This window comes from Schistocerca serialis, chromosome 4, assembly GCF_023864345.2.
Source record: "Schistocerca serialis cubense isolate TAMUIC-IGC-003099 chromosome 4, iqSchSeri2.2, whole genome shotgun sequence".
Taxonomy (NCBI): Eukaryota; Metazoa; Arthropoda; class Insecta; order Orthoptera; family Acrididae; genus Schistocerca; species Schistocerca serialis.
In genome coordinates, this window is record NC_064641.1 from 16,629,372 (window position 1) to 16,651,166 (window position 21,795).

At 41.1% G+C, this 21,795-nt stretch overlaps 1 protein-coding gene across 2 annotated transcripts in view; it reads left to right on the top strand.

The window, feature by feature from the left end:
* Nucleotides 1-235: 235 nt before the first annotated feature.
* LOC126473439 (solute carrier family 22 member 7-like) overlaps nucleotides 236-21,795 on the top strand; it is a 555,641-nt gene continuing 534,081 nt past the window's right edge. Inside the window, exon 1 of one of the 2 annotated variants that reach the window (XM_050100485.1) lies at nucleotides 236-326. In XM_050100485.1, coding sequence (XP_049956442.1) covers nucleotides 285-326 — 42 coding nt within the window. In that variant the 5' untranslated portion in view covers nucleotides 236-284. The remainder of the gene's footprint in view (nucleotides 327-21,795) is intronic. The other variant, XM_050100484.1, reaches the window with a different exon arrangement.

The following is a 21,795-nucleotide window of genomic DNA, read 5'->3' on the forward strand; positions in this document are numbered from 1 at the left end:
CGGTGTATTTCTATCGCTGCTCGTTTAGTTTTTATTGCCGTTTCAAATATACCGGTCATTTTTGAAACACCCTGTAGTTAGTTACACCCCACATTCTTCCACTCGTGACTGTTATACCCGGTAAACACGTATTTTATCAATGGCGTTATTTTCCTACTGTAGGTGACGCCAGCAGATAAGGAGTATCACAGCAGTTCAGTGGCGCGTAACGTCGGTCTCTTGCTTCACAAGCCGTCGCAGTCAGTCTGTGTGCGACTCCCTTGAACAGACGTCTCTTTGCAGGGATGGGGAAAGACATCGGCAACGGCGAACTGCAAACATTGGAGGTACTGTGGAACGTCTACCCACGTAGAATACGCCAAACGCATCCTCCATTACGTGTTTACATAATTGCACACGGTCAGGATTAAAAAGAAGAATGTTCTAATACAAGCTGTTCGTCTCGAAGAGTGACATCCAATGACTCCAAACTCGACCCTCGTGCCCCACCTCCAAGGGTGTGACGTGACAGATGGCGCTGTAATCGACTAAAGTCAAAATGGGTAAAAAGCCGTTGAAAAGTGGTAACATCTCAAGAAATACACATCAGATTATGGTCCCAGGTGGTTAGAAATGCAATTATTTTCAAATCTTTAATGTGAAACCGGCTTTTATAGCAAAAATACTTTACTTCTGTACAAATCGCAATATACTCAGGAATTTCGCAAATAAGTGTTCTGCAAATACTGCTTGAGCACAGATTCGATTGGCATCACTTATCGTTGCATAAGAACTACATGGGGACGGCTTTCAAAACCGCTTGAAGATTTGCAGTTGGATACAATAACAACTAGCAGCCTATGTAGATTTTCTTTCACAGATACTTTCCTCTGATGAAACAAATCGCCAAATGAATAGGCATAATAGGCGTTATTGGTAAGTGAATAATCCGCGTTAACTAAAGGACGTCGAGGATCATATATGAAAGAAATTACACCAAAAATGTGGACCAAGTAATTGTGTTTCGGAGAATCAAATCTTTTTTGCTACAAAACCGGTTTCTTATTGAAGGTTTTAGGAAAACATCCTTTCTAACTCCTGGGATCCTTATCTGATGTGTGTTTAAATAGTTTTTAATGCAATTCCATTTTTGTCGATTACAGCACTATCTATTACGGACTGTAAAATATTTTAATGCAAAAGTCAGCCTGCGTATTCTTCCTGGAGAATCCGCAACAGAAACTGGGGTTCCTTTTCACGATTTCAAACTTGACTCCCCCCCCCCCCACCTCCTGGAGGGGGGCAGGGGATCGAGTATCGTGTCACTGGGTGTGAACAACTTTCATTCCAAACTTTTTTAATCTGATTTGTAGTTTTCCGCGTATTTCCAAAAATATATTTATATTCCTCAGCCTCTATAGCCTGTAACCCACTAACAGCGTATGGCCAACATACCTGGTAGCAACATAAACAGTTTCCAATCCTCTTCGATTTGCGTATTGAGCGAGGCAGAAATGACTGTCTATATGCCTCCCTAAGCGCCCATATCTCTCTCGTCCTTTTCTCATCATGACAACGCGAGATGTGTAACGGTGACAGTAAGCGCGTTTCCGATTTTTCTCGCAAGATTCTCATCCTATCTAATCATACAAATTTGAGAGAACCTGAATGACTTTCTGTGACATTATTTATTTATCGTATCGCTTTTGACACATTGAAAAAATAAATAAGTTCATAGAATATACATCCTAATATATCCTAGTAAAATCTAAAACATGTAGAGCATTTATGTAAACTGTCCACTCTAGAGTCGCCAGCACGAAGTTTGCCGTCGTGTGATCTTGTGGGGAGTTCTTCTGTGATGTGTCTGACGACGGTCTGTGGTTCTCCGCAGTCACAAGAAGGCATGGCTACTTACGCAGTTTCCGTAAAAAATATACACATCTCCCATGTTGAGTTCTAACCCTGTTTAGCATTGACCATGTTCTGCGTGGCAAGTCAAATCCCTGTTGTTCTTGAATGATACACGGCACAGTATTTTCTTTTTTTCTCTAGTCCACTCCTGCATCCATTTAAATCGCCCGCATTCTGAAGAAACACCGGGTCGGAACTGTGTTTTGTCCTCCAAATAAAACTCGTGCACTGGTGGGGAGCGCCAAAGATGATCTCGGTTTGAGGAAGGCCGGCGTGTACCAGATTCCGTGTCAATGTGGCAAGTCGTATATTGGTCAGACGATGCGTACCGTCGAGGATCGATGCCGTGAACACCAGAGGCACACTCGACTGATGTATCCGAGCAAGTCGGCGGTCGCTGAACATTGTTTGTCGGAAAATCACGCCATGGAGTATGACCGTACGAGGATTCTGGTACAGACGTCGAGATACTGGGACAGCGTTGTTAGAGAGGCCATGGAAATTCGCACCAATGACGACCTCATAAATCGTGACTGTGACTATAATCTTAGCAAGGCTTGGGAACCAGCGATCGGGTTAATCAAGAGTAAATCGAGCAAACGTATAGGTGTGACGACCACGGCGGACAGAGCCATCACACCGACGTCATCTCAGACGCCGTCGCAATCTGTTCCACCGCGCGACCGTGGCGCGGGGTGCGGACGGCGGAGGGAACGCGCCGCGGACGGAGGGTATTTAAATCGGCCGCCGCCGCGACCGAACCCAGTTCCCTCTGAGCAGCCATAGCGTACGGATCTCCGTGCCGGCACGTTCACAGGAGCTCAGTCCGTCAGTTCACCTGATGATGGCGACATGTATGATCGCCGAAATATTGTGCCCGTTGGACACTATAGACTGGCAGCATACCCGTGGATATTTTGATTATCTAATACGCCGGGAGAAACTCACGAATCACTTCCTTGATTTTGTTTTTGGGATGTCTGCTTCGTAGAAGCTGAAGAGAAATGGAGCAAGGAGTGGTCCTTGTGGTAGAAATTTTTAATTTACTTTTGTGTCCAAAATTAACGCGACAAACCGTTATTCCCCCTCCCGCGTCTATTTCTCAATATAATGATACAAACTGTCAACCAGATGCCCGCACGATCTTATTCTGCTCAGAAGATGGCATTCCGGTCAACGAACAACCATGCCATCGATGGGTTTTTGTATGTCCGTCCTTTTCACTGGAGATCTTGGTCTCCATGGCCGTTCATTATGATAAAAAGATGAAGCCCCTACAGCCGTCCTTATGATCTTATTAACTGTGTAGCTTGTAACCTCCCCCTCACTTATCGACCTTAATGACAGTGAAAAATTAAACCGCGTGTACCTAATGGTAATTTGGGAAAAGCAATCGTCACTGAAGTTAATCTGTCGGTAAAGAGGGAGGAAAGGGTTACATCTAAATGAAAGGAGAAATTCAAATGAAATTGGTGGAAATTAATTTTGAAAAAGAGTGATGTGCGGTCGTTACGTTAAAAATTAACTGGCGTTAATTAGATATTTGAGATTTGGGGAAAATTACCGTCGGCAATCCTATGGACAACTACTATAATAACTGAAAAAGAAAAGTTAATGCACATATAATCAGCACTAAAAGCGTGGCAACTGAAGGCTGACACGTGTTGTGTGAAAACTGAATGTTTGTCAGGAATAATAAACTTCGCTACACTCTGACTTAATTTAGCAAAAGAATTAATAAAACTGGAAAATTGAAAGTTAATTTAGTGACTGAAATTAATAGTGAACTTTGTTTCTGAAGCACTAGGAAATAAAATAAAAGAAGGTTAGTCTTGGGCTACCTCAACAATCATCTCAAAAGCTACTTGAATCTACGGAATTTAGAAACAAGAGATTTAACTTTGAAGTTGCATTAAATGATTCAGAACAATTAACAATAGTAAAATTTAGTACGTACCAAGCTGAGCTGCCGTCACAGGTAAGCTAAAATACGGTAACAAAACTCGCACTCTTAATTCGTGCGTGTAATCTAAATATTGTAGCCAGCTATGAATACTTTAACTGAACTTTGAAATTAAAGCAGTGAAATGGAACGATATTATTTTAATGCTGGCGTTTGAATTTCAACGACACTCGGGTTCATTTCGAAAGGGAAGGGACCCTGCTTGGTAATGCAATTGGGACAATGAGCACCCAAGGTTCATGCTAAGTTGCTGTATTTTAGTGATGCAAATGGAACAGTTTGAAAAGCCGAGGTCTGCCATACAGTTCTAAAACTTTACGCGCTTTCAGTCTTCCTTGTTGGTTGATTGAAGGTTTGAAGTCGTCGGTCGAGGAGGTGGCGACAATCACTAATTGTCGGTCGTCGCTGTTGGAGAAGCTGGATGTTGGCGCGCCTTCTTCTCGACACGGTCACCAGGCGAAACGGGCTCTTAATGTGTGCCAGCTAATGTTTCCCGCCTGCGACACCGTGCCAGAAACTGTCATAGCAAGTCGAGTGCAATTACATGCTGCCAAACCCCGAAAGCGCGGCAACTCGCAGGAGCTTCACACAACACACCTGCTCCACCGCCCTACTCCAGCCAGACTGCTCTGCCTGCGCTCCACGCGGCAGAGTTCACACTACCAAAGATCCTAAACACTTTGGTTCTCCACACGACCTGCAATAGATGGAAATAGGAGGATATGCATTTCCGGCATTACAAGCTACCAGTTCCAGCGCATCACAGCGCCACCCTCAGAACTTAGTTGATGCTGATAACCCCTTCAGCATCAACTAAGCTCTGAAGGTGGCGCACTGATGCGCCGAATCTGGTAGCCACACAATAAATAAGATCATAAAGACGGCTGTAGGGCCTACATTTTCTTACAATGCCAGTGACGACATCAGGGCACCTGTGAAACGAGGTAGTGTTCTCCGGCTAGTCCCACATCCACAATCGCTGTGTACACAGTCACAGACTGTGCAGTATGGCGCAGAGAAGATGCCTACCAGACTCTCTGCGGTGGAGAAACACAGGGAGAACGGAGGCAGGACAGTCGCAATATGATGTGACCCGATGACTTAGTGTGAATCGTTCTGTTGTTTCTCGGTTGCGGCGGCAGTTTATAAAGACCGAAACTGTGTCCCAAAGACCAGTGCAGGGACGACCACGCGTGACTTCAGAAGAGGACCGTCATTCGGCTATACCCCCATATCTCTGACATCGATCTGTTGTAGAATTCTAGAACATGTTTTTTGCTCGGGTATCATGTCATTTCTGGAAACCCAGAATCTACTCTGTTGGAATCAACATGGACTTCGGGAACAGCGATCGTGTGAGACCCAACTCGCTTTATTTGTTCATGAGACCCAGAAAATATTAGATACAGGCTCTTTAATTTTCCTGTAGGCAGTATCTATCTTACCCCTCGAGAGATAAGCCTCTACATCCTTACATTTGTCCTCTAGCCACCCCTGCTTAGCCATTTTGCACTTCCTGTCAATCTCATTCTTGAGACGTTTGTATTACTTTTTGCCTGCTTCACTTACTGCATTTTTGTATTTTCTCCTTTCATCAATTAAATTCAATACCTCTTCTGTTACCCAAGGATTCCTACTAGCCCTCGTCTTTTTACCTACTTGATCCTCTGCTGCCTTCACTACTTCATCCCTCAAAGCTACCCATTCTTCTTCTACTGTATTTCTTTCCCCCATTCCTGTCAATTGTTCCTTTATGCGCTCCCTGAAACTCTGTACAACCTCTGGTTCTATCAGTTTATCCAGGTCCATCTCCATAAATTCCCACCTTTTTGCAGTTTCTTCAGTTTTAATCCACAGGTAACAACCAATAAATTGTGGTCAGTCCACATCTGCCCCTGGAAATGTCTAACAATTTAAAATCTGGTTCCTAAATATCTGTCTTACCATTATACAACCTATCTGAAACCTTCTTGCATCTCCAGGCCTCTTCCATGTATACAACCTTCTTTCGTGATTCTTGAACCAAGTGTTAGCTATGATTAAGTTATGCTCTGTGCAAAATTCTACCAGGCCGCTTCCTATTTCATTTCTTGGCTCCAATTCATTATCACCTACTACGTTTCCTTCTCTTCCTTTTCCTACTGTCGAATTCCAGTCACCCGTGACTATGAAATTTTCGTCTCCCTTCACTACCTGAATAATTTATTTTATATCATACATTTCATCAATTTCTTCATCATCTGCACAGCTAGTTGGCATATAACCTTGTACTACTGTAGTAGGCGTGGGCTTCGTGTCTAACTTGGCCACAATAATGCGTTCACTACGCTGTTTGTAGTAGCTTACTCGCACTCCTATGTTTTTATTCATTATTAAACCTAATCCTGCATTACCCCTATTTGATTTTGTATTTATAACCCTGTATTCACCTGACCAAAAGTCTTGTTCCTCCTGCCACCGAACTTCACTAATTCCCACTATATCTAACTTTAATCTATCCATTTCCCTTTTTAAATTTTCTAACCTACTTACCCGAATAAGGGATTTGACATTCCACACTCCGATCTGTAGAATACCAGTTTTCTTTCTTCTGATAACGACGGCCTCCTGAGTAGTTCCCGCCCGGAGATCCGAATGGGGGACTATTTTACCTCCAGAATATTTTACCCAAGTGGACGCCATCATCGTTAATCGTACAGTAGAGCTGCATGCCCTCGGGAAAAATTACGGCTGTAGTTTCCCCTTGCTTTCAGTCATTCGCAGTAGCAGCACAGCAAGGCCGTTTTGGTTATTGTTACAAGGCCAGATCAGTCAATCATCCAGACTGTTGCCCCTGCAACTTCTGAAAAGGCTGCTGCCCCTCTTCAGGAACCACACGTTTGTCTGGCCTCTCAACAGAAACCCCTCCATTGTGGTTGCACCTACGGTATGGCTATCTGTATCGTTGAGGCACGCAAGCCTCCCCACCAACGGCAAGGTCCATGGTTCATGGAGGGAGATGCCAAATATAATTTAAATAAATAGGCACATCAGGCACGTAATGAAAAATATGACATCAGTGAATAAGAATAGCAGCCTTGTGTTGCAAAATACACACAAGTAACAACCCTGTTCATTAATAAAACATTGTCAAAATCAGCAAATATGCGCAAGCATGTCGCTGCACAAGTAAATTCATAGAGCATAAAATTTAACACAAAGTATAAATCAGGTAATCGCGAGCAGCGAATTACGTATAAAGTACATACTTAAGTAGACTTATGTTACCTGAAAAATAAACTCAGTTAATAGTTACCTTTTTAGTTTATTACTTTCTTCCTCAAAATTACATTCTTCCTGAAATTTTCTCGATAGCAAGTCTTCTTAATGTCGGACACACAGAGAATTTACCTGTAGTTCTTAAAGATTTTATACAACTGTATCCTGGGAAAACTGAACATTAATATCACAAGTTATCAAGTGACTATAGCCTTATACTGAATTTAACCGGAGTAATTAGACTGTGTATTTGTCTACGGCTGTCAGTGCATTCGCACTGAGCCATCTATTAGCTGTAGGTAGGCGTGACGTAGGAAGTAATTGTTTGCGGTCAACGGTTCCCTTCTGCGGCGCGCGGACTGACTGTCGCTTTGTGTATGTGCTGTCGCTAGAACACGGCGCGGTATCCCTGTGTTCTCTGCATGTTTACGTGTAACTGTTAATTTTCTCAAAAGTATGTCATTCCACAAAAATTTTAACGTTCGATATATGATGTATTGCCTTAGAGCGCCGTGATTTAAGAGTTTCTACTTCAACAGTGTTATCATGAATAATTTTGCGAACTATATATGGACCGCTATAAGGCAGAAAAAATTTGCGACACAAGCCTTTTCCTTTGTGAGACAAATGATGAGACTTAATTAACACCTTTTGACCAACTGACAAAGTTTTTAAACGACCACGACGTTTAGATGATTTCTCTCTTCTAGCAACCGCAGATGCAATATTTTGTAGTGCCAGGTTGACAACTTCAGAATGCCGCAGTTTCCGAGTAGGTGGAAAAGGAAATATTTCAGAAATACGATTTGTCGGTGCTTTATTTTTTTATATCAATATAGGCGGTAAAGAAGTTGAATCATTACGGAGTTCGTTCAGAATGTTTTGAAAAATATGAAGATACTGATCCAACGTTCCGTGATTATGATGACAATAAAGACGACACAATTTATTAATTTCCTTCATCCATCTCCCTGACGGGTTAGATTGAGGATGAAAAAGTGAAATGAAAATTGGTTTAATCTTACAACGCCGTAGAGTATGAAGCCAAATTTTAGAGCGAAACTGTGATCCATTATCTGATATAACTTTATCAACATGTCCCACTTCTTTAAGAAAATGTTTGATGAAAGCATTAGATACTGAACGAGTTGTTGCTTTGCGTAAAGGTGTAAAACACACATATTTTGATGTCATTTCCACTACTACCATAATGTACGCAAAACCATTAGTAGAACAAACCACTGGACTGAACAAATCGACTGCAGCCATTTCCTTTAATCTCGCTAGAATGATAGGAAACAACAGTGCTCTGTGAGAAATAGTTGGCGGCTTAGCCGTTTGACATAATTTGCATTTAGCAAGAACAAATCGAATACGTTTTTCCATATTACTGAAGTAGCAATTTTCTCGTAATTTATGAAAGCATTTTCATGGACCAAAGTGTGCATAGCTGAAATGTGTATACCAAATCAATTTATTAACCCTCTCATCAGAAATGCAAACTAACCAAACAGAGTTGTCAACCGAATTTCTTTTAGAAAGAACATCATTACGAACTAAATAATACTGTCTAATCACTACGCTTCCCTTTCTCCTCCACTTCTCCTTAATGTCCTTCCAGATTGGATCCTTGTTTTGCTTCCTTAGCGATGTCCTGGAGCGAAGACGACATGAAATTTTCAAACGCAACACCTTGAATATACATCAAGCAATAATTGTTTTCTTTGCAGTCTTCCTCAGCACTTTGTTTCAAACCCATAGGTGCATGTAATAAAGCATCAGCAATAATATTAGAAGAACCCTGGATGTAAACAACACTAAAATCAAATTCCTGTAGATACAGTGCCCTTCGTGATAATCTTCCATGTGTTAATTTAGTTGACGTAAGAAATTCCAGAGCTCGATGATCTGTGTAAACCTTAGTATGTCTGCCATACAAAAAGATGCGAAATTTTGTGAAAGCCCAAACAACAGCCAAAGCTTCATGTTCTGTGATCGAATAATTCTTTTCTGATTTAGAGAGAACACGACTTCCAAATGCAATAGTTTTCTGTACTACAACGTTGTTTTCTTCTATCTCTTGAAATAAGTGCGCACCTAGGCCTTTGTATGATGAGTCCATCGCCAAACAAAATTCTAATTGAGCTTCCTCATCCCAACACCAATTAGAATTCTTTCCAGAAAGTTCACATAAACGAGGTGTGGCCAAATTGTCCAATCTAACAAAGCATCTAAGAAACTTACAGACACCAAGGAAATTACAAACATCACGTTTAGTAGTAGGAACAGCATAATTACGAATAACGTCTCGTATCTCTGGATCAGGAAGATACCTTCTGTTGAAATAATGTGACCAAGAAATTTCACCTGAGAACGACCAAATTCAGAGTTTCCCAAGTTCACTGTAATGCCAACTCTTGCAAAAATACGAATCCAAAATTTTGTTGTGCTCACTCCAAGAACGTTTAGCAATAAGAATATCGTCAACATATGAAGTAATACTGTTACGAAGATAAACAGGTAAAATTTCATTTAAACCAAGAATGAATGCTGCTGAAGATACAGTAAGTCCAAATTGTAATTTCCGAAATTGATGACAGTTACCAAAGGCTAAAAAGGCGCTGTATTTTTAACAATCAGGGTGGAGTTCAATTTGCCAAAAACTTGCACGGAGATCAATTGTGGATAAAACTTTAATTCCACGGAAATGTTGAAGAAGTTCATCTAAATTTTGTGGACCGTCAGTTTCAGGAATGATGATATTATTTATCAGTCTGGAATCCAGAACCAAACGAATTGACCCATCCTTTTTAAGAACGACATGTAATGGTCTGGTATAAGGACTGACAGCTGGCTCAATAATGCCTTGATCTAACATGGATTGAAGTTCTTTCTTAACCTTGTCTCTATAAGCCACAGGAATAGCGTATGATTTTCCCCGAAATGGTGTGTGTGTTCTTTTACTTTAAATAAATATTGTAAGCCTTGTATAGTTCCTGTGTGATGACTAAATACTGTAGTATGTGAAGTCAAAATGTGGTGTAATTTTTCTCTTGCAACGTCATCTGTCACTTCAGCTTTGTTAACCTTTTCATTAATTAATTCTTCACTATTAATCATATCATCCATCGCGTCTCTGTATCTACTGTCGTTGTCATGAATGAACACATTGTCGTCATAATACTCAGCGAAAACATCAGAAGTAAGAAACCTTAAACAATTTGTGTCTGATTCAGATTTCGTTACTCACTCGAAAAATTTCAAACACCTCGGCATTCCGGCAACATTCAAGTTCACACTTCCTTCCTTAAAGTTTGAAATTGCTTTATATGTGTTATGAAACTCCATACCTAATATAATTTGTGTATTGAGTAATGGAACAATAATAAAATTAGCAGAAAATTCATATCCTTGACAAATGAAATTTAAGTTGGTCTGTTGTTTGACTTCCACACTTTTTCCAGAAATAGCTCCTCGAATTGTGGTTTTAGAAACAGGTAACACAGGATAAGCAATAGTTCTTACACGTATACGAAAACCTACGAGTAATTCACTAATAAAATTCAGTGGGCTCCCAGAATCTAAAACCGCAGTGAACTTATTCTTACTCACACATACTTCAATAACAGAATGTAAAAATGTGTCTACATTGTTTTCCTTTTCGTCTAGCAAAATATCTCTCATGTCTTCCAAGCTACGTAGTGTAAAGTCGTAGTGTCATTACTTTCTGAACCGTCTGTATTGCTGCCAGAAGCCGAAGCTACAAGTCATTGTCGATTGTTTGTGTCACGTCTTTGATTATTCGCGTCACTTCGCGGATCATTTTCTACGATTTGCACTTGTCTCTCTGAATTTCTGTCACGTGGAGGATGCCAATTAGGTCCTTCCTGTCTGTTAGATGTAAATTCTTGGTTGTGTCTGCTATTAAAATTTCTATTTTCATGGCTATCTGCATGACTACTTCATGTGTAATTTCGACTGTCACTTCTGAAATTCTTGTTAATGCTACTACCCTGGTTATTTCTGTAGTAAGAATTTCCATTATTGTATGAATAGTTTGTCTTGATGATACCGATTACTGTTTCCGTATGATTGATCATTCCGGTAAGAATTTCTATTATTATAATTGTCTCTGAAATTTCTGTTAGAACGTCTGTTATTGTCATAAGGCTGGTATTTATTGTCCTGTCTGTTTCGTCTCTCATTTCCGAAATTAACGTTATAACGTCCGTTCCGATCATTATCGCTTTTCTCTGAAAATCTATTGTGGTTACCGTTACTGAAAAAATTACAAGAAGTTACATCGTCGTCGTCATACTCAAGTTCTTGCAGCAAAGTCTTAAAAGTTTCAATGTCGTCTTTACATCTTCCGGCTAAAAGAATGTATCTTATCGATTGTGGCAGCTTAGTTAAACAGTTCAGTCGGGCTATTAGGATTGGAAAGGAATTGATTCTTTTGAATCACGTCTTCAAAGTATTCTGCCGGCGTGCGGAACTCAGACTGTTTAAAATTACACTGCATAATAAGACTATGTTTGACTCTGTCTTCCGTGTTTTCTGACCAATATGCCGATAGAAATGCATGATAAAAATCATTTCAATTATTAAAATCTCTAATAAGTGCGCGCATGCGCGTCGCCGGTTCGTTTTCTAAATATCCACACATAAATTCCAGTTTGTGACTCAGTGGCCAATTTGGCGGAAGTGCGTACATAAATTGATCTAACCATGCACATGGATGTATGTCATTATTAGAATTGCGAAAGAACTTAAATTTCCGAACAGTTAAAAAGTGTTTATAGTCGAAGTTTTCGCCTCGTGGCGACAAAGACCTACCGCGTCTGTCCCAGTCGGAATGTCGATTATTGTCAAGTTCGCGAGCATGGCGCTCTCTTGTTGCATCTCGTAAATGAAATAAATTACTTTATTCAAAACCCCCCCTATCGGCGATTCTAAATTTCTTTTACTGTCTTTTCCTACGATTTCGCTTTCAATTTGTGTAACTTGCTTTCGTAAAGCCTCAAATTCCCTTTTAACGCGTTCATTAAATTTGCCCTGATTTTCAACATGTTTATTTATATTCTCGTACTCTTCTGTTCCTGCAAATGGCAATGGAGCTGTATCATCTGAATCTCTGTTCCCATTTAAACTAAGATTTGTCAATTTATCTGAAATCTCCTCAACCTTTTCCGTTAAGTCACCTATTTGTTCTTTCTGTTTATTTACGTCTTCCGTAAGTGTCGCGACTCGGGTTTCGGTATTGACACATTTAGTAGTTAACTGTTCATATTGTTGTTTTAGGTTATTTATTTTGTCATTTTGTACGGATTCCTCGATTGTTTCAAATATTTCTTCCGCATCGTGTGTATGCTGTAAATTTAACTCTGAAAATTTTTGTACTATCACACGATCTCTTTCTTCCTGTTCTCTATCCTGTTCCTTTTGTCTATTTTCTATTGAAGTTAATCTGTTATTGTGAGCATTCAAAATCGGTTGTACTTCTTCTCTAATTTCTTTCTTTAATTCATCTTTCATGTTTTCAAAACATGTCCCTATTCGTGAGTCTAACCGTGTTGCCATTGTTCCCATCTCTGTTTTAAATTCAGATCCTAACTGTGTTTTCATTGTTCCCATATCAGTTTTAATTGTTCCAATTTGTGATCCCAAATTTAATATTGCACTCATCAACTGCTCCATATTAAGTGGTTCGAAATTCTTTTCGCCCCTAACATTTACAATAAAACTAACTTCCTTCGTCATAGCCGTAAAACTATCTGTGTTCGATACTATTCCAGAATCTTCTAACGTTAATCTCGTATTCTGAAAAAATTGTGAAAAAATTTGAACTGGTTCCGGACTATTTTCCCGGCTTATTAAATTGGTTTCTACTTTATTATTCACCAAACTGTTCTCCTGTGTTGGCGAGTTCGCCATGTTAACAAATTCGTTATTCTGACTATCCATCATTCTTACCTTTTTCATCGATTGCGTAATCATTTACAAAACATACAAAACTCGTCAGTATACGAAAATTACACACAATATAACACTTTATCACCAACAATACCATTCACACGAAATGCTTCTTGACAAACACGATTAACGAACAATTAAAACCTTCACAATTGCACAAAATTGTCAAACCTTTATACGACACATCAAAGATTAAAATCTACAAAAATACCATTGGAAGAATGACAAGACAACTATAAATGTTCAGTTACAAATTCTACACTTGCAATATAGACTACAACAATACTACTGTCTACTATTTTTACTATGAAAAGAATTCCAAGGGACGATCCGAAGCAGCGGTCGCCACGTTCATGGGGGCTTAACTAAAAAGAAAAGACTAATATTAATGAATAAACGCAATAATTTTGCTAGCTGTATGACCGGTTACTAAGTCTCGTAACCGGTTGGACCTGACTAGTATTAGCACGCAATCTGACTGCATAAAATAAAAATAAAGAATGACAAGGAATTTCCATTAACACAATTGATTAATTAAGTCCCCTGCAACTATAAAAGCAACGAAACAACAAAGCACAAGTGTAACTGTTCTGTGTGTGGTAGTGTGACTCAACGTACATGTATCTGGCTCTGTTCTTTCTCAATACGACAAAATATTTTAAACACCATTTACAATAAATTAATTGAAAAACTAGAAATACTATAATTGCACATAGAAACCAGAATTACAAGTCTAATAAAGGAACACGAGCCAGATGCTTTGTTGACTGTGAGCAAGAGGGATTGTTATTAAAGAAAACTATAACACCTTTTTACCTCATTACATATTGACGAAAATATTCCATTACACCAGCATCACAAATCAAAAGCCCATCTCCTTTCTCAAATATATTCTGACAATTGCATCTTCTTCCATCTATACATTACACCAACCAAACAGTACAACACTCAGATCGTCTACCCTCTCATCCCAACAGAACAACAGTTGCCCTCGACACCCTCTGAACTACTACTGCGACTAGTGGAGGCGGCGGAATAATAATCTTTGTCGCAAACTCTGGCGCTGTGACTCAGTGTAACCACCTTTCAATAGTTCCGCACATCTGTTCGACGTCCCTTCTTGAAAACGGGGATGACCTGTGCCCTTTTCCAATGTTTTGGAACGCTACGCTCTTCTAGAGACCTACGGTACACCACTGCAATAAGAGGGGCAAGTTCCTTCGCGTAGTCTGTGTAAAATCGAACTGGTATCCCATCAGGTCCAGCGGCCTTTCCTCTTTTGAGCGATTTTAATTGTTTTTCTATCCCTCTGTCATCTATTTCGATGTATACCATTTTGTCATCTGTGCGTCAGTCTAGAGAAGGAACTACAATGCAGCCTTTCTCTGTGAAACAGCTTTGGAAAAAGACATTTAGTATTTCGGCCTTTAGTCTGTCGTCCTCCGTTTCAGTATCATTTTGATCACAGAGTGTCTGGACATTTTGTTTTGATCCACCTACCGCTTTGACATAAGACCAAAATTTCTTAGGATTTTCTGCCAAGTCAGTACATAGAAGTTTACTTTCGAATTCATTGAACGCCGCTCGCATAGCCCTCCTCACACTACATTTCGCTTCTTGTAGTTTTTGTTTGTCTGCAAGGACTTTTTCATTAGATGCTGTTGGTTCTCGTTCTGCTGATGACTAAGTTGCGTGAGTAGAACTTCCAGTGTAGGTGGGTCCTGGCCCACCGCCATTTTATTGTGTTATAACTAGGAATAACACGATAAATATATCACCATTCTCGAGTTATTGACACTGCACTGATGCAAATAACTGTGTTACTGGGCGCCAAGTTGTAGATGAACACTTCATGGAAAATTACATAAAACGATGGCGGTTATACCAATGTCCAGGGAGTGCAAGTGAAAAGCAGACTTCCAGCGGAAATCAGAATCCCGTCGACGTACTAAGCCTAGTGAACATTCGAGTCCAACTTCCAGTATAGCATTCCGATTCCAAGTCGAGAGTGCAGCCAAATCAGTATCGAACAGCAGGTCCACTGCAGTGTAGCACTTCAAAGTTGTAGAGTAGAACATAGCGCGGTGAGAACTCACTTGAAGACGTCAGTTGCTGCATTAAATGAGGCTCCATAGCAGGCCCCCACAACCGCACAAGTGGTCGACTGTGAAGAGCGGACAAATTGAATAGCTGGGCGGCAGCCATTAGAGTGGTAAACTGACGCGCGGGGTTCGAATGTTTATACATCGCTTTTGGTTATAAAATGCCTTCCCTTGAGTTAGGTCACAAACATAATGCCTCATTTAAATACGTTACTACAATATACTTCTTAATTTATGAACAAACAGCAACTAGTCACTGTTTAAGAATTTATCTTACGTACTACATGGAATCTGCCGTAGCTAAAAGTTATGTACTGGACCCCTAGCAGTTTTCGTAGTTCATTTACGATAGATGTACGCAAAATGCATCAAAATACTCTAAGATTTGCCCACTATATTAATAGATATTTTCTGATTCTGCCTTGCTTTAGATTTTATGACGAGAAGTGCGTTATTTATGGCATAGTGCTTTGGCAACTCTAGACCATGAAAACACTACCGATCAGCCAACTTTCTTCAAAATGATCAGAACATATATAGTGGTATTCTGTCGGTCGGAAATCTAGCCTTCTGACAGCGTGTAACCATTTTTGTAACAGCTGTGGTTTTGAGAAAGGAAACCTGCAAATAGATGCACAGACATTATGCTAATACCGTGTTACAAAATCATTTATTAAGTGCACTGACATACAAAACAACTTAAAATATTCACATATCGGTGAAATGTAATACTCGTTCCTTTCTCGAATTTATTTGTACAATTAATCGCTGCACAACTCTTCACCATTGTACTTCTTTTGATTGGAACGTACAGACAGTAGAATTACGAGTAACAAATACTGTACGTACGCCCCAACAAATATACAACGTTGAATCAGGGTTTTCATGAACAGTCGCTGGCCGGAGTGGCCGAGCGGTTGTAGGCGGTACAGTTTGGAACCGCGTGACCACTACGGTCGCAGGTTCGAACCCTGCCTCGGGCATGGATGTGTGTGATGTCCTTAGGTTAGTTAGGTTTAAGTAGTTCTAAGTTCTAGGGGACTGATGACCACAGGAGTTGAGTTCCATAGTGCTCAGAGCCATTTGAACCATCTTCGTGAACGATACTACACAACACATCAGACTACAACCACTATAATGGCGTCCAGCCGAAGGTTCAAATTATCCCGCGACTGCAGCGCCATCAGTGAGTCTAGTTATTTTTTACAACGTCTTTGCTCCATAGTTAACCGAGCCGGCGGCTGGGGTCGCGGTACAGTGTAGGGCGGCCAATCGCTGAGTGTTATGGGTGACCAATCGCGCGCGCTCACGCGAAGCCGACCTGTGATGTTAGTAGGGGGCGGTGCAAGGACAAGTGCGGCCAACGATGCATTTTTTGGCCGCGCGTAATGGAGCGCGCTGTTGCTCGACGCGGAGATTGAATAGTGGTGAATACCATAATTCCCTTCCCCACCCGTTCTCAATCTGAACATGCCGTCCGTCTCTAATGGCCTCACCGTCGACGAGATGTTAAACCCAGATCTTCCTTTCTTCTTCGAGTATTGGAGGACCATGGTCAAATACAGCTGTTAAGATTGTGTATTAAAAATGAAGAAATTGCTCCAGCTGTATTTAAGGTGTCGATTTTATTTTGGCAACTGGTTTCAACGTTGTAACTAGTTGCCAAAATAAATCGATTCCTTAAATACAGCTGGAGGAATTTCTTCATTTTTAATATAAATTTATAACAGCTGACGTCCCACTGTCTTCCATTTCAACTATGGATGAACGAAGGTTAGGATTTTAAGTTTTCTGCGGTTTCTCTAAAACTCCTAAGGCAAATGCTGGGATGGTTGCTTTGAAAAAGCAATCCACTGTACCACCTACGTTGCAACTAAGACTTCATCTACATCTACATCTACATTTATACTCCGCAAGCCACCCAACGGTGTGTGGCGGAGGGCACTTTACGTGCCACTGTCATTACCTCCCTTTCCTGTTCCAGTCGCGTATGGTTCGCGGGAAGAACGACTGTCTGAAAGCCTCCGTGCGCGCTCTAATCTCTCTAATTTTACATTCGTGATCTCCTCGGGAGGTATAAGTAGGGGGAAGCAATATATTCGATACCTCATCCAGAAACGCACCCTCTCGAAACCTGGCGAGCAAGCTACACCGCGATGCAGAGCGCCTCTCTAGCAGAGTCTGCCACTTGAGTTTGCTTAACATCTCCGTAACGCTATCACGCTTACCAAATAACCCTGTGACGAAAATGCGCCGCTCTTCTTTGGATCTTCTCTATCTCCTCCGTCAAACCGATCTGGTACGGATCCCACACTGATGAGCAATACTCAAGTATAGGTCGAACGAGTGTTTTGTAAGCCACCTCCTTTGTTGATGGACTACATTTTCTAAGCACTCTCCCAATGAATCTCAACCTGATACCCGCCTTACCAACAATTAATTTTATATGATCATTCCACTTCAAATCGTTCCGCACGCATACTCTCAGATATTTTACGGAAGTAACTGCTACCAGTGTTTGTTCCGCTATCATATAATCATACAATAAAGGATCCTTCTTTCTATGTATTCGCAATACATTACATTTGTCTATGTTAAGTGACAGTTTCCACTCCATGCACCAAGTGCCTATCCGCTGCAGATCTTCCTGCATTTCGCTACAATTTTCTAATGCTGCAACTTCTCTGTATATTACAGCATCATCCGCGAAAAGCCGCATGGAAATTCCGACACTATCTACTTCTTTATTCACAAAATCAATTTCATTTTTCGGCAACCCATTTTTATGGTAATGCGTGTTATTATGTACGCCTTTAACTTCAATGGCCACGTAGTCTGCAAGACATACGGAGGGCTACATCTGCGTCTACGGAACTGCTCTACAGTTCACAAAGCCTCTTCCAGACTATTTCTCAACCGTTCCTCTCTCGAATACAACGCGGGAAAAATGAAGAACTAAATCTTTCTGAGCGATCTCATTTTTCTCTTATTTTTCTCGTATTTTATTACGCCCCCTGCCAGGCACTTCAATGTGAAGTAGAGAGTAGTCACGTGGATGTAGATAGTCATTTTTCCCTACGCAATCAACAAAATATTTCCGCTTTCGGAGGAAAAAGTTGATGAGGATTGAAACACGTATGTTATGTAGCAGCGATGGCGAGGCATGACAGAATCTCTGACCAGAGAGTTATTTATCGTTGCTAGTCTGCGCTTGACCGCGCGAGAGTTCTGTTGCATGTAGAGAGTCAGTAGTAGTAGTTGCTAGTTGCACTCAGTCAGTGCTAGTAGCGCGCAAGAGACAGTCGGAGTTGTGTGTGAGGAGTCGGCGGGCGTCGACATGGCCCTCTGGTCAAGATTCAGGAAGAGGTATATTTTTTAAATAAGGTAATGAAGCAGCATTGCGCTCATCTGATAATGTAATGCATCTTAACTGTAATTAATTTGTTCAAGAATCGCCCCAATAATAATTTTGTTTTCAAACCAAGCATTTTTAAGAAAACCATCATTTGAATTGAAAGAAAGTCTCCCATGCATTTCCTTAAAGAAAAGTTTCACTTAAATTCAAAGTTGCGCAGGGCCTAAGATCGACATTTCGGTCTATTTGCGTTTTCATTGTCACTGAGATTTCATTATCATTGCATTGTCTTACATTTTTGTGGGCAGCTTACACTTGGTTCAGATTGCTAGTTCTCATTTAATTGTCATTGTCAATAAATTATTTTATTTGCTGGGAGGTTACACTAGGTTCTATTCTCGTTAACATTTAAATATTGTCTTTCAAATTTCTCAGGGGAGGTTACAGGATAGAAACAGGGATAGCGTTCATGATCCCATTTTAGCAGCTATGGCTACAAAAGCTAATAAAACAGTCAAGACGGCTAGGAGAGCGTTTCTGCTATATAGAGCACATAAGATGTTCTTAGCATCTCACTTAGAGGCTGAACTGATGTCACTTAGTTCCAGCAAGAGCGACGTAGAGGAATTATGAGGAAAGTTCAAGCAGATTTTAAATCCTGGTCTCGGGAGTTATGTGCCTAGTAAGTGGATAAAGGATGGGAAACTTCCACCATGGTTTATTAACGAAATTCAAAAGTTGCTGATGATGGACTACGAAGATAGATACGAGAAATTAGGGCTCGTATGAAGGCATACAGACAGTCGTTTTTCCCTCGCTCTATTTACGAGTGAAACAGGAAAGGAAATGATTACTAGTGGCACAGGGTACCCTCCCCCTAGCACCGTACGGTGGCTTTCTGAGTATTTGCGTAGAAGAGGATGTAGATATAGTTTCTGTAAGAAGCTTGTGTTTTAATGACTGCCGGCCTAGCTCATCATATCCAGGACGCTCTTCCCGCTATTTCGGGATATTACAAAACAAGCTGCCTGTTTTTGAACCAATCGGTCCTCATTTATAATGTCCACTGGTTTTGTTCGTTGCTTGATACTGATTTTGTGTAGGACTTATCGACTGTAGCCGGCCGCGGTGGTCTAGCGGTTCAGGCGCTCAGTCCGGAACCGCACAACTACTACGGTCGCAGGTTCGAATCCTGCCTCGGGCATGGATGTGTGTGATGTCCTTCGGTTAGTTAGGTTTAAGTAGTTCTAAGTTCTAGGGGACTGATGACCCCAGATGTTAAGTCCCATAGTGCTCAGAGCCATTTGAACCATTTATCGACTGTTTTCGCAATTATTATTCATAGTTTGTTTCTGTTTCCTGTTCTTACATTCCCTCGCCCCTTACAGGCAAGAGTGAGTTCTCACAATTATAATATGCCACTCTTCATCCATCAATTTATCAAGCGCAGCGTGAAATGTGGTCACTTGTCTTGATATACCACTTCAAGTTATCTGTTTTTGTGTTTTTAACGTAAATTTCTATATTGTTGTATTGACCAACATACAAGTTGGCAGGAAGCGAACACCCTGGCGTGGTCACAGGGTGTTTACACTGAGGTGACAAAGGTAATGCGATACCTCCTAACATGGTGTCGGACCTCTTTCTGCCCGGCATATTGCAAGAACTAGACGTGGCATGGACTCAACAAGTCCAGCTGAGCCATGCTACCTCCGTAGCCGTCCAGAATTGCAAAAATGTTGACTTCGCCGGATTTTGTGCACGAACTGAGCTCTCGATTGTGTCCTATAAATGTTCGATGGAATTCATGTCGGGCGACCTGGGTGGGCCGCGTGGGATTAGCCGAGCGGTCCCAGGCGCTGTGGTCATGGACTGTGCGGCTGGTCCAGCGCGGAGGTTTGAGTCCTCCCTCGGGCAAGGGTGTGTGTGTTTGTCCTTAGGATAATTTAGGTTAAGTAGTGTGTAAGTTCAGAGACTGATGACCTCAGCAGTTTAGTCCAATAAGATATCACACACATTTGAAATTTTTTGATCTGGGTGGCTGAATCATTTGCTCGAGTTGTCCAGAATGTTCTTCAAGCAAATGGCGAACAGTTGTGGCCCAACGAGAAGGAACCTGTGATCTATAAATATTCCATTATCGTTTGGAAACATAAAGTCCATAAATGGCTGCAACTGATCTCCAAGTAGCCGAACATAATCATTTCCTATCAAAGATTGATTCAGTTGTACCAGAGGAACCAGTACTTTACATGTAAACACAGCCCACACCGTTATGGAGCCACCAGTAGCTTACACAGTGCCTTGTTAACAACTTCATCCATGGCTTCGTGTGGTCTATGTCACTCAAAACCTACCATTAACTACTCGTGAAATCGGGACTCATCTGACCAGGCCACGGTTTTCCAATCGCCTGGTGTCCAACTCATATGGTCATGAACCCAGCAGAGGCGCGGCGGGAGACGTCAGTAGTGGGGCAAGGCGGTTTCTACCCCAAAGTGCCATTAACCAAGATGGCGGAAGGGCGTCATTACCCCAGGGGCGGCGTCACCCTGAAGTACCATTATCCAATATGGCGACCGTGAAGCAAGTACGCAACGTCAGCTGATGATGCAAGTACTGTTATCGAAAATGGCAGCTTTCGGCAGGAAGATAGGTCAGTTGGGCCGCCTCTACTAACCTAAGAAAATGGTGGGAAAGTAAGGGCACATGGGTTACCTCCACTAACCTAAGTCGCTTCTTCCTAGGAACTGCACATGAATCTTTGTTTAAACAATTAGAACAAGTACCACCATCAAGTGTTTTCGCCATCCTCTTGGAAAAAGGCCGTGAATTTTGCTATAAGAGCTTACTCCTGCAGCTGAGGCAAGTTAATATGGTGTCGCCCCACTGGAGACTACTCATTCAATTCAAATATAATTTTTTATAAATTTAACTTTGATTAAATTTCTTTAAATTTATTATCTACCCACAGCATTAGTGTCGTGTTACCGCCACAAGAGGCTGAGATACAGGTGGTCCATGTTTTAGTAGCTGTATTACATGCTCTCATTATGCTCTCGACATAAGTTTTTATTTAAACAATTAGCGGCAGTACAACCATCATATAGGGAAGACACCTAGTTTCAACTACTTTTCAAGGTCACCCAACCATATTTCCTACACACATTGAGGGACGGATGTCACCCAGTTTATTTATTATGCTGGTACAAAAACTCACCTTGCCAGTGGTCTAGAGGTGGGGGGGGGGG